The 14195-nt window shown below is 34.1% G+C and overlaps 1 protein-coding gene across 1 annotated transcript; it reads left to right on the top strand.

Moving 5' to 3' along the window:
• The first annotated feature begins 1549 nt into the window (after positions 1 to 1549).
• On the top strand, positions 1550 to 12746 carry LOC123665159. The gene is made up of 7 exons (XM_045599503.1): positions 1550 to 1645; positions 4360 to 4477; positions 8410 to 8480; positions 8709 to 8784; positions 10381 to 10527; positions 11676 to 11838; positions 12434 to 12746. The coding sequence occupies exons 1-7, from the start codon at positions 1550 to 1552 to the stop codon at positions 12570 to 12572; spliced, it is 810 nt and encodes a 269-aa protein (XP_045455459.1). The 3' UTR covers positions 12573 to 12746.
• Positions 12747 to 14195: the final 1449 nt, after the last annotated feature.

Here is a 14195-nt window from a genome sequence, read left to right on the forward strand (position 1 = left end):
ACTATTACATTCAATTTTATTATTTATATTACTTACTTTACACTTTTATCTACGCACAATTTATACTTACAATACAATGATGTCTTCACACCTCTACATTTTCCAACATTTTGAGCACATTCTCTCACCCATACATTTTACCGCCTAAACAATTTGAAGAAAATGTCAATATGATATCAGACCATATTTTTAGCAAATTATCTTTACCTGTTGATAAGATCGATATTCAATCATTGTAAAAATTAAAGTTAATGCTAAGGTAGGGACTAGGTAGGATCGCCGGGGCGAGGTGGCGAATGCTAGCGCGACCCCATCTCGCCCCACCCAGGCGGATGACTGCTCACAAGTGGTGGTTTTTTAGTTAGTGGGAGTTTGACATAATGGATATCCACGATGAATTTTCCCCACGTAAAAAAAAGAACGAGGGAGGAGGGGGGTAGGTTTGTTTGGGAAGATCAATAAGAGGTTTACTACTTATACAGTTTACCATTTTTTATTTACATTTTTAATTGATTTGGCATTCAATTTAAAAAATAATTTACTTCTCTTGTTGACCAAGAAAGAAATGGTATCTTGCATAGACGTATATTTGGAAAAAATATTGTGCTCCTATGATAAACAATGTGTTCGAATAAGACAGCACATATGCGACATACTTATGAGTAATAAAACAATATGCAGTTCAAATTAAACTCGGTGCGAGGAGCGATGGATACAATTGCATACTACAGATATCAAGTGGCTATTTTCTTGTCTCGAGTAATACTCACTTCGCCTATTTTGTTCCGATAGCGTACAGCTGATAAAATTGACCGGTAATGGACTAAATCGATATAGGTGAAAGTTGTGTGATTAAAGGAGAATCTCCTTTTCACTCTACGAACACGATAACTTCTTCAGTAAGATATAGGTTCGAAATAGACCCAAGTACCTACATGGGTTCTAAACGATACCGTGAACTCGACTGCTTGAAAACTGTTCTTCGTCTTGGAAACCTGGAGTGATCTACAGACACCGATCAAGGATATAAAGTCGCAGTCAACCAGGACGACTACATATGAGTTTCATAATGTGAACTAAAGATAATTAATCTTATCTAATTGTATTTTTGAATTTTTTAGAAAAATACCCTGTCCTTGGAAATGAAAATTAAATAAGATTGGTGAAAAATATATAAGAGACTTAAGAGAGGCATCTATTCTTTTATGTGGCAAGTATCCTCTGAAAACAGTTTTTCCTCAAAAACAAAAATACAGGCTTTTATAGAAGAATAATGACCTACGCTTTGATATACACTTTGAACAAAAATATAATAAATATATATTTTTAATTATAGAGTGTTTTAAAAAAGTGGCACAACATTCCGGCTTTTGCGCTATATAATATTTTTTTTTTCTTAGTATTTCTCATCAATAAACAAATATGATTTATACAGGTGACGTTCAACTATTCTATCAGTTTATTATCGTTATCAAAGATAAATTATAATACTGATAATGATTATTGTTAATCGAATGTCGAAAGTCGAACGATTAGTCAATGATTCAAAATGGCGCAGACTCACCGCGGGTACATTTTTGGCGCGTTTGTGTCGAGTGTATTATGTGTGATATTAGTTATTGTTGCGATTGCTACTGATAGTTGGGTTAGTATATTTTATATTCATACTTTTTACGAGTGTGTATTTAAAAAAAATTATAACGTACAAAATTAATTTAGAAGCACTTGATTCTACGGGATTTACCGCGATTTTCATTTTGTAACTCCCGATATTTCGATGACGTTGCAGACACCATGTTCATAGGTGACACTCTCAATAATCGCTGTACGCTTCAGCTTGTAATATCCCACTGTTGGGCATAGGCCTCTTTCCCCATGTAGGAGAAGGATCAGAGCTTATCTACCACGCTGCTCCAACGCGGGTTGGCGGATATATTCCCTACTATGGGTAACGATCGGTATCAGGTGTACATGATAAAAACTGGGACCGACGGCTTAGCGTGCTCTCTGAGGCACGGAGGGGAGACTCAAAAGGACTTCACAAACATACAGATAGTGGCAAACATCTGTATTGTCGATGGCCGGGATCGAACCTGCAACTGCCAACGCATAGCGCAGCCATAATCAAAAATGTTCTTAGTGAGTGTAAAAGTTTTCTTTTTTATTTTCTATTTTTATATAAATTTTATATGAATTCAAAATATTGTAAAAGTTAACTTTAGTTTTAAAAGGTACCAAATCAATTCTCAAACATTATTTTTTTTCCAAGAGATTTAAACGTTTCTGCTTAAATTTTAATAACAAATGTGACAACATAGTGAAAGCGCATTGGATTTTCGTTTTTGATAAAGTCGTCTTACACGTCAACCTTATTGCGTCATATGAGAAGTATTCTAACAGAAGTTTCTGCTAGTGTCAGCGTCATCGTGTCTGCCTTAGTCTTGATTTACAAATCCTAATTGACTTCAGACTTTTCGTTAGTGTGTTACAATTCGTACAACGACTACCAACTCCAGTTTTTCGACTGCATATTTATTTAGACTAGGAAAAAAATATATTAACATTTGTTTATTAATACATTTATCATACAAGTTTACTATATGCATCACTACAATAGAGAGGTCGTCACAAACTATGGTCAACAAAATATGTTTTAACGTACACTTACTAGCGGCCATGGCAGACATTGTCCTGCCCGGAATCGCATCGGAATCTACCGGGTTCAATTATGTTTTCAAACTATCCATAAACCCATTGAAATGTACACACGAAATTTCAATCACATCGGTTTAGCCGTTTAAGAGTAGCTAGGTGATAAACACAAGTACTGAAGAATTATATATACCTACTAGCTGACCCGGCAAACGTTGTTTTGCCAATAAACTATCTACTATAAGTGTGCGGGGATTTACTTAATAGAAAATAAGGGTTGATCGTAAAGAGGTGGATAATTAAGAGTAATATAATTTTTTTAATTCTAAGTCATGACAAAATAAACACAAAAATCTTACCAAAAAAATTAAAGTTTATAATTAACAAATAAAATATAGGGGTTGATCTCTGATGAAAATTTAGGTAGGGTTGTATGTATTTTTTAATGTTGTATCATAAAAAAAATAATAAAATAAATAATTTATCGAAAAATTAAAAAAAAAAATCAAATTAGGGGTGGACTACTCTTAACATTTAGAGGGATGAAAAATAGATGTTGTTCTATTCTCAGAACTACCTAATATGCATACAAAATTTTATGAGAATCGGTCAAGCCGTTTCGGAGGCGTTTAACTACAAACACCGCGACACGAGAATTTTATATATTAGGTTAAAATAATCTAACATAAAACTGAAACAAAAAACATCGTTGCGTAAAAGTCAAAACAAGATCACAACTAAAACTCTCTGAAACAAAATTAGTAAAGATTTAGGATGGTTTAACAGATGCGTTCTATTTGTTAAAGGCCATTTGTTATCCCGCCCACGTCAGTCGCCTTGCTCTTTTTGTTCGTACTTGTGCTTAAATTCTAATATTCTCAAAATGTTTTGTTTATTACATGTTAAGGGTAGCTCAACATTTTCAGACAGAACATAATGGACTCTGGTATATCCACGCGCATTTTTTTTTTCAAACAAAATAAAAATCATTTCAGAGAAATAATTATTGAGGTAACTTGGGTATCTTTAAGTCAAGAGTGAATAGGCATCTTCTCATCATCAGGTGAGATCGCAGGCAAGCACTAGACTATATATTAAAAAAAAAAGGAAAAAAAAATCTTCAGATATTTTATACAGTTAAATACTTGACTTATAATGTACTTGTAACTAAAAACAGGTATATAAACTACCAGTCAGTGAATCAGTTAGTCAGTCAGCTAAGCCTATTAATTTGATTGAGATCAAACAAGTACATTTTGAGTTATATCTAATAATGCGTATTTACTTGATTATTTTTTGTCAACCTATCTTGTATTACACCGCATAATTTTTCACTTGGTTTGCCGATTTTGATAATTCTTATTTCAATCGGAAGCTGATACTTGTCATGTGGTCCCAATTAAAATTAAATTAAACTTTTTGATTCTTTGATAACGCGTATTTACTTGACTATTTTTTTGTCTACTTACGCTGTATTACTTGTCCGTGTAATTGAAGTAGGTTTTTTTTTATTCGTTTGTAAACAAACACAATTATAATTGGCTAGTTTTATAAATAAAGCTATGCTACATGATTGTAATAAAAAATATACGCTGAAATCTTTAAATACGAAAGAAGTAGTTTTTTTATATATAAATATAAAGTGGAGTAAGTTTTACGCTTTGTAACATTAATATAGATATAGATTTAATGATAAACTTGTTCCAGATAGTATCAACGACGTATGGCGACAACCAAGCGCAGGAGAGTACTGTCAGCTATGGAATGTTCGGCGGGCAACTGGCTCTATATGTGTTCGACACACCATCTTATCACGACCTTCATAGTAAGTCTATTAGATCGTTTTTATTAACCGACTACAAAAAGGAGGAGGTTACTCAAACCGATTTTTATAATTCTTTTTTTGGAAAGCAGATATCCTAAGTGTGGTACCATAATAAGGAAATCAGGATCTGAAGATGGGATCCCAGAGAAATCGAGGAAAACCCTCGAAAATCCGCATAATTTTTTTTACCATGTGTATCGATTTTGATAATTTTTAATTTGATCGAAAGCCGATGTTTATCAATAGTCACATTTAAATTTCATCGAGATTTGATTAGTACTTTTGAAGTAATCTTTGATAACGCGTATTTACTTGACTACTTTTCGTCTACCTACGCTGTATTACTTGTTGATGTAATTGAAGTCGTTTTTTTTTTCGTTTGCCAGCAAACACAATTATAGTAAAACAAATTTAGTTTGATTTGTACGACAAACCCAGCCCGATTTATACGACAAATTTAGTTAGATTTGTAAGTCAAGGATTTGTTTATAATTTTTCGACGAGTTGACACCGGTCACAGCAATTGGTAGGATGTTGATAGACGTGTAGGTACGATGTTTCGTAAACTTAGTATTTTAAGCGTTTGTATTTGTTTCGTGTATATTTCCAGATATTCCGATACAGTATAACATCCTACTAGGGACTGTTGTTGTATGGCGTTTATTAGTATTATATTCAAAATCAAAATAAATAATTGTATTTGCTCCAAAAAAAAAACCGACTTCAATTACATCGACAAGTAACAACGTAGATCGACGAAAAAATAGTCAACTAACTGCGCGTTATCAAAGATTACTCAAAAAGTAGTTATCAGATCTCGATAAAATTTAAATGTGACCACATGATAAACATCAGCTTTAGATTAAATTAAAAATTATCATAATCGGTACACCCAGTAAAAAGTTATGCGGATTTTCGAGAGTTTCCCTCGATTTCTCTTGGATGCCATCATCAAATCCTGGTTTCCTTATCATGGTACCAAACTAGGGATATCTCCTTTCCAACAAAAAAATAATTATCAAAATCGGTACATCCAGTAAAAAAAATATGCGGTATAATACAACGCAGGTCGACGCAAAAATAGTCAAGTAAAAACGCATTATTAGATATAACTCAAAAAGTGGTTGTTAGATCTCAAATATATTTAAATGGGACCAAATGACACACACCGGCTTTCGATTAAAATTTTTTTTGTCGAAATCTGTCCACCCAGTCAAAAGTTCTGAAGTAACATACATTAAAAAAGAATACAGTCGAATTGAGAACTTCCTCCTTATTGGAAGTCGGTTAAAAACAGCTTTATTCAAATAGGCCCCAAGAGCACTTTCAAATTGTCATGTTGCAAATTAAAACTTTAAAAATAAATTAATATTTTTGTAAATTTAAAGCTACCACCGATTCAACCGATATATGTGTTGGCATTTAAATTCGCAATTCTAACAATTATTAAAATATTGTATTTTGTATTGATATTACTCTTATTTTACGATTAGTCAGTCGCCATCTTTATTATCTGTTTTGCAGGGTAGTTCCCAAATAAATACTGTTATCATTCAAATTTATGCTTCTAAGATTGTATTGCTTGTAATTTTATAAAATTGTAGTTAGTGTTCTTGCTGTAATTGTTATTTGTTGAAGTACCGGAAGAGCAGAAAAATGGTGACACCATCTTCCGAATAATATTAATACTAATTTTCTGATTGATCAGTCGCCATTATGTAATCTATTGGCGGAATTGTTGTCCTATACATATGATGATTTGTAGATAAATAGGCAGTTATTGTTTTATTAATGTGCGGCTAACGTTGCTACTCGATAAGTGACGTATAAGTGATTAGTGTGATAACATATTCAATGCAGTCAAAAGCGTGTATTGTGAATGAATCACTATAGATGTATAGTGATTCATTCACATTCCATTTGTTTGTTAGAAATAGTGGTTGGTGATATTGTAGCAACTGGGAAATAATTTCTTGCAGACCATACAAATTATTAATAGTATTTTCATACTAGCGACCCGCCCCGGCTTCGCACGGGTGCAATGCTGATACAAAATATACTATATATAGAATGTCTTTATTTATAGTGTGAAGCTAGCTTATATCATGCTTATTAACATAATAACAACAACATTCAAATATTTGTCGTTAGATTACACGTTGTTACAGTATGCGTTGAAGAAATAAAGGTTCGCTGCTCGTTCCTCGTAGGTGATAGCGTGATATTATGTAGCCTATATGTTGACCCGACTTCTTAGTAATATTCGTGAAAAATTTGAAGTAAATCCATGCAGTACTTTTTGAGTTGATCCCGGACATACATATAGACAAACAAACAGACAAAAATTCTAAAAACTATATTTTTGGCTTCGGTATCGATTGTAGATCACACCCCAAGTATTCTTTAAAAAAAATATTCAATGTACAGTTTTGACTTTGCTACCATTTTATTATAAGATCTCTGGCGTCGTTTGAAAAGGCCAACGGTGTCTGGAGTTGACAGATGATTTTTAATGAATTAAAACATCAAGATTCTGCGGTTAAACGTTTTGAGGTACATTTTTTCAATAAAACGAACTGTAGAGTAAATCGTCACAGTATTAAAATAATCCGTTCCCTTTTCTATAAATATAAGTAAATAAAACCTTCTTGAAGTATTGTAAGTACGCTATTTAAGTGGTTGTCAATCGTTTTTTTTATAAATCTTTTTTTAACGGACTTCCAAAAAAGGAGGAGGTTCTCAATTCGACTGTATTTTTTTTTTTTTTTTTTTTTTTTTTTTTATGTATGTATGTACATCAGAACTTTTGACCGGGTAGACCGATTTCGACAAATTTTGTTTTAATCGAAAGGTGGTGTGTGCCAATTGGTCCCATTTAAATTTATTTGAGATCTAACAACTACTTTTCGAGTTATATCTAATAATGCGTTTTTACTTGACGCTTTTTTTGTCGACCTATGTTGTATTATACCGCATAACTTTCTACTGGATGTACCGATTTTGATAATTCTTTTTTTGTTAGAAAGGGGATATCCCTAGCTTAGTACCATGATAAGGAATGATAAGGAAACCAGGATCTGATGATAGGATTCCAGAGAAATCGAGGGAAACTCTCGAAAATCCGCTATAACTTTTTACTGGGTATACCGATTTTGATAATTTTTAATTTAATCGAAAGTTGATGTTTATCATGTGGTCACACATAAATTTTATCGAGATCTGATAACTACTTTTTGAGTAATCTTTGATAACGCGTAGTTGCTTGACTATTTTTTCGTCGATCTACGTTGTATTACTCGTCGATGTAATTGAAGTCGGTTTTTTTTTCGTTTGCGAGCAAACACAATTATTAGGAGCTACAATCCATCAAATCACACCCTGATTCTTAATATCTATGAAATAGGGCAATCATTGATGATGCATGACTATATTAAATGATAATTTTGCTGCATCGATAATATATCACACACCAAAAGGAACACAACTCTGGTGGAAAACAGTATTATTTAGCGGTATTCTTCTGTAACGTCAAAGTACTGCTGTGTCGGGCTGCTTCATATTTTGAGCAGGAAATTTCCTTCTGTGTTCTACTTCAGTTGTTCACGTGTATTAATTGCATTTTAATGTTAAAGATAATTGAGATATCATAAGATACTAGCTGAGCCCGCAAACGTTGTTTTTCTATATATGCTATTAACCTCCTTAACCCCTTCTATAATTAGCCCTCTCTTATAACTTAGGGCTATGAAAAATAGACGTTCGATTTTCAGACCTACCCAATATGCACACAAAATTTCATGAGAATCGGTCAAGCCGTATCGGAGGTGTTTAACTACAAACACCGCGACACGAGAATTTTATATGTTAGATTTTACAAATATTTATATCAAGGATGATTTTTATGTAATACTAAAAATATTTTTTATTCACAGTGACATGTTTAGCAGACATCAACGCATGCGCTGTGAGCTGTAAAACTGAAGCAGCAGCAAGGGAAGAAGAGGTATATATTTTAATTAATAAACACCAAAAAATATTTTTCACACACATACACACACATACACGTCCTACATTCACGTATGTACACGTATGTACTCCCACACGCACGTGCCTACAGTCTAGACATGTGTACATGTATTCGCATATGCACATGCTCAAGCGCACACTTAGGACTAAAATTCGTGCATATATAGAAGAAACCGAGTTTCACAAGTTTTCCATTATTTTTCAGGTTCGAGCTTTAGCGCAAGGTTTGAGGCCCAACCAAGCTTGTGTAGCAGTTACAATAATCACTCCGGGAGATCCTTGTAAGTAAACAAATATTGCAAAATAATACTGTTTTCAAGCAGTATTGTGTTCCTGTTGGTGAGTAAGGTGACCAGAGCTCCTGGGGGGATTGGGGATTGGGTCGGCAACGCGCTTGCGATGCTTCTGGTGTTGCAGGTGTCTATAAGCTACGGTAATCGCTTACCATCAGGTGAGCCGTACGCTTGTTTGCCGACCTAGTGACATAAAAAAAAAATTGTATTAAGATTATTATTTATTAGCGGTTAAATATGCTATTGAAGTGGGGAATAGCATGAAATATCTTGTTTGAAATCACGGAACAGTCTGTCTAGGGAAGTGAGTATTGTTTTCCTGTGGTGTGGTGGAGTCCCTAGGGATGTTCGGCGGTAGAGAAACGGGCTGTGCTTTAGATTAAGAACCATCGTATTATGGGGTTTTGGGGGGTGGAGGGCAGAAGGTGGAGGGGGGGCTACACTAGGTAACATTGCCATAATTCGGAAACCAATGGTTATGGAGATATCCAAAACCGAATCGGAGCACCCCACTATCCACGTGGTCTTGGTCTGTCCTACCCCAAGTGTGTTTAGAAGCCGGAGGCGCGGAGGGAGGACAGCTTTCGCTCGCCGTGCGAAACCGCGTGAACGAATGCGTAGAGGAGCGGCTGAGCTATATAACAGAAAAATAAGGACGAAATAATACGTGTATAACGTCTGCAAGGAGGCTGTACTTTACTAACACAAAATGAAAAATACGGGAAGCGCTTACTCTTGAAGCTCTATATGTTTATAAGAATGTGTTAATATGCTATAATATAAGCTTTTATTATTTTGCGTAAGATCGCCGGTGTAGGCTGGATGAGGATTGCGGAAAACCGGGATGTTTGGCGCGAACTTGGGGAGGCCTATGTCCAGCAGTGAACTGCAATAGACTGAGCTGACTGACTGACTGATACGCTTTTATACAGAATACACATCAAACTATAATTTAATTATCATATGAAGTTTTTCTTAATACTATTATTGTAAAATAAATAAATAATTAAAAGCTTCACACTCAACGGACCCCAGTAGGATTTTCTCCTGGATCGGGTGTCCGGAAACACACATAATACACAAGCAAAAACCACGACAAACATCTATATGGCCAACAAAAATGTCTGTCGTGAGCGGGAATCGAATCCGCGACCGCCAGCGCAATAGCCAGTGCTGTGACCGCTGCGCTAACGTAATCGATTAAATAAAGATCTCAACATTTTAATTAACGGATGATAGTAAAATAACGCAAGAACTGCTTCAGACACAATCATGTTAGGAAAATATTAATTATTTAAGCTATTACTAGCCTATTCAATATGAATATTCTTCAATTTTATACATTAAATATTTTTACGTTTCTACCGTGATAAAATATCATGTGATATGAATGAATCAGAGCCATTTGTGACTGTCTGCAGGAACCAAATCAACTAATTTAACTTATTATCGTTGTATGGTCGATCATTTCCTAAACAAGCTACTAGAGGGCGCTAGGTATAAGCTGCGCACAAACAATATTTTTAATGCAGTGCGTGGAGGCGTGCAGTTTATAATTTTCTAAATATTTTATTTTATTTCTAGTACCAAATCCACCAGTAATTTCGTTTGGGATATACGTGAGCACTCTCGTGGTACTTTTCCTGCAGTTGGCGTTATCAGTAGTGATGGCAACACTCTTGTTGCTGAATGCGTTAAAAAATCCCACTGAACCGATATTTGGGCTTCCTGGTAAGATTATTTTATAATATGGTGACGTTAAGAGTATTATGATGCTTTGCTTTATTTTAAATAAATTTAGGATACTTTTCACGATTAACATTTTCAAAATAATTTTTGGGATTTATAGATTAATGTGTGATTGTGTAAGTGTCGAATTTATTAGGAAGTCTGTTTTTACAAATCATTCTCCTACATGGAGAGTGACGCCTATGTCCAGCAGTGGGATGTCACAAGCTGAATCGTGAATCGTGATATGTTTTACAAGTTATAATTATCAAGAAACTTTCTTGTTAAATCTGTTTCCTTTCTGATATATTTCTTTACAGGAGAGGACACTTACATGTATCGGAAGAAATTCTGAAACGATGTACATTTATATAAATAAAAATGAATGTTGCTAAGTGCATAACTTGAGAAGGACTCGACCAATTCGGCTATTTTTTTTGTATGTTACTTAAGGCCCACGGAAGGTTTTGATACAAAAAAAAATTAACATTATTAAGTTTTGACAAACGAACGAAGTCTGTCCGGACAGCTAGTAGAAAATAAAAAATCTAAATTCATAATCACTACGATTTTGAAAGAATTATTTTTAAGTTTCTTGATCATGATTCTCCACAAATTCAACATTTCGAATTGGTGGCAGTTTTTATAATGAAACGCTGATTACCAATTTCTAATAGAGAATCTCTAGCAAAGAATAGAGTATAGCGTCTACGACCACAGATAAAATAGAATACTATTAAAACTTTATTTTGATATAATTACAACAGTTTTAATATTAACTATTACGACCTTTAATATTAACATATTAATTAATAATTAATTAATACTAACTAATAATGATTAATATTAACTGGTAGGGCATAGCAGGAATTTCCTGTTCAAAATATGGAGCAGCCCGACTGGGGTAGTACCTCGACCTTACAGATCACAGCTAAATAATACTGTTTTCATATAGTGTTGTGTTCCTGTTGGTGAGTAAGGTGACCAGAGCTCCTGGAGATTGGGGATTGGGTCGGCAACGCGCTTGCGATGCTTCTGGTGTTGCAGGCGTCTATAAGCTACGGTAATCGCTTACGACCAGATGAGCCGTACGCTTGATTGCCAACCTAGTGACATAAAAAAAAACGAATATTACGTGAAATTATTTCCAGGTTGTTTATGGACAAGTGTAGCCACAGCTACCGTGGGCCTCGTGACCATGCTGCTGTTCGGTATCTACTGGGCCACGTCCGGCTTGAGCGAACATCTAGCTTTCTCTCACATAGCTCTTATTGAGGAGCTCAATCACAGCCCAAACTTAGGTTTTTCGTATTGGTATGTATTGTTGGAGTTATCCTTAAGAATCGATTTTCATATAAGGCCCACGGTATGAAAAAAAATATGAGGAACAGAATCTTCTGAAGAAATGACTTCGTTACGTTTTTGTGCGCCATTTATCGGATTCCTATTGAGTTCCGATAGATGGCGTTATTTGATTCGTTTATTTACCATTTGATATAGTAAGCCTTTTTGTGCCTATTAGACATTTATATAGACAGTGGGTCTGAAGAAGTAAACTCCAGTCGTAAGACGGAGCTGACACACACACACACTTTTATTTTCAGTGTAAGGTCCACCAACTTTCCAGTGTACTAAAGATATATTTTTAAATGACTAGATGGAAATAATGAACGTATAATATTTAAAGTATTTGACCTACTTCGAAAATGTAGGTTTATAATTTGAGTGTGTTTTATTGTGTATTCTTTCATAACTTTTTACTGGGTGTTCAGGTTTTGATTATTCATGTATATTTAAAAGCTGGTACTTACCATGTGGTAGATTTTATTTTATTTTTTTTGTTTGAGAACAACCACAATTATTAATGTTCCAATGACTCCCAGTACTAATCAAGTTTTCTTTATTCCAGGTTACTCATAGGGTCGATACTATGCTCCATGTTAAACGTCATTCTAATTCAGTTACGGCAATACCTACTCGAAAGAGACCCTCCACCACCTACCATCAAAGTTGAAAACCACTCAGATGGTACCATTTTCCTGTACTAAGGAGCGTCATAATAAATGCAACTGCGTTAAAACTCTGTGGTTAGAAACCGCAGTGCTGATTTCTCGAAAGTCGTGTCTGTGTATTGTTTTTGGATTGAAGGTATATGTGAAAAATCTTATAACACTGCAGTTTGCTCTGTTGAGTTCATTCAAATATATTTTATTTGCTATGATGCTTAATATTTATTTACTAGAAGCGAATAATTTTAATACACAATTTAATTATTTCTATGTATAATATTTGTTTATTTTTTAATGTATTTTACTATACGTTTTAAAAGTCAGTTGTCGCGTTAGCGTTCGCGTTCGGTGTGAATGCTCCAGAACAATCGAGATATTATTATTTCTTTTTATAATTTACACCATGTGATTGATATTTTAAAAATGTTTAGCTAATGTTTCTGTACGCTATCGAATTTATTTATTTACTGTGTTCGATTATTTATTTGTAAGTTTGTTTTTTATTAAACATTGAAATATAAATGTTGTCTTTTTTTAAATAAATAATTTATTTACTTAATAAAAAATAAAATAAAAAAGGAGGAGTCTAAAGTTTTGTTCTAATCGGATATTTGTTTTTGCGACAAGATAATATAGAATAATAATAATATAGAATTTTAATTTAAAAAAATACGATTTTAAGGGCTTTTGTATCTCACTCTAATAAAAAAATTTCTATTTTGATTTTTATTATATTATATATATTATATTAGCGTCGTCCGCTAAGAAAGCTAGCGGATTGTGCAAGGCTTTTAAGCAGAGCCTCTAAAGGCTTAACTTTTTATAACGGATTAAGCTGTGTTAGGTTTTAAGTGCAACTCTAAGTAAAATAAGTAATACTTCAATGTAGCAAAATTAGTAATGCAATTAACAACGTGTCTGTAGATATAGTCAATATTTACTTCAGTTATTAGATTATGCTGACCATATATTAATAATATAATTGTTTGCTAGCAAACGAAAAAAAAACCGACTTCAATTACATAGACTAGTAATACAATACAACATAAGTATATATACGGTCGAATTGAGAAACTGTCTCCTTTTTTAAAGTCTGCTAAAAATTTAGCACAAAATTATTTTACAAACAAATTCCGTTTTTGAATCTCACAGGAAATATAAATGAAACGAGCATTGTTTGTGATCTTAATTTGTCTTTTGTAAGCAAATTTGGAAAATCAAATTTTATAACAAAACAACACTCCAATTAGAGATAGAGAGAATTCTTGAATTATTGAAATCGTCGGAACTAAAGGAAGAGCTCGCGTTTAAGTGAGGAAATAAAAAATATATGTACAGACAGCAAAACATTTTTGTACGTTATTATTTATTTATTTATTAGACGCCGCGTTGGCGTAACGGTCACAGCCATGGATTCTGCCTGTTACGCTGGCGGTTGCAGGTTCGATCCCCGTAAATGACAGACATTTGTATTGGTCATACAGGTGTTTGCCGTGGTCTGGGTGTTTATGCAGTCTTTGTGGGTCTCCCCACCGCGCCCCGGAGAGCACGTTAAGCCGTCGGTCCCGGTTATTATCATGTACGCCTGATAGCGATCGTTACTCGTAGTAGGGAATATATCCGCCAACCCGCATTGGAGCTGCGTGGTGGATTAAGCTCTGA

This window comes from Melitaea cinxia, chromosome 23 (genome assembly GCF_905220565.1).
Source record: "Melitaea cinxia chromosome 23, ilMelCinx1.1, whole genome shotgun sequence".
Lineage (NCBI taxonomy): Eukaryota > Metazoa > Arthropoda > Insecta > Lepidoptera > Nymphalidae > Melitaea > Melitaea cinxia.

Excerpts from the sequence above, each read along its gene's own strand:
- LOC123665159 (XM_045599503.1), top strand. The coding sequence starts at position 1,550 with ATGGCGCAGACTCACCGCGGGTACATTTTTGGCGCGTTTGTGTCGAGT. Across the intron at positions 4,478-8,409 it reads ATCTTATCACGACCTTCATA|TGACATGTTTAGCAGACATC; the intron begins GTAAGTCTATTA and ends TTTTATTCACAG. Across the intron at positions 11,839-12,433 it reads AACTTAGGTTTTTCGTATTG|GTTACTCATAGGGTCGATAC; the intron begins GTATGTATTGTT and ends TCTTTATTCCAG.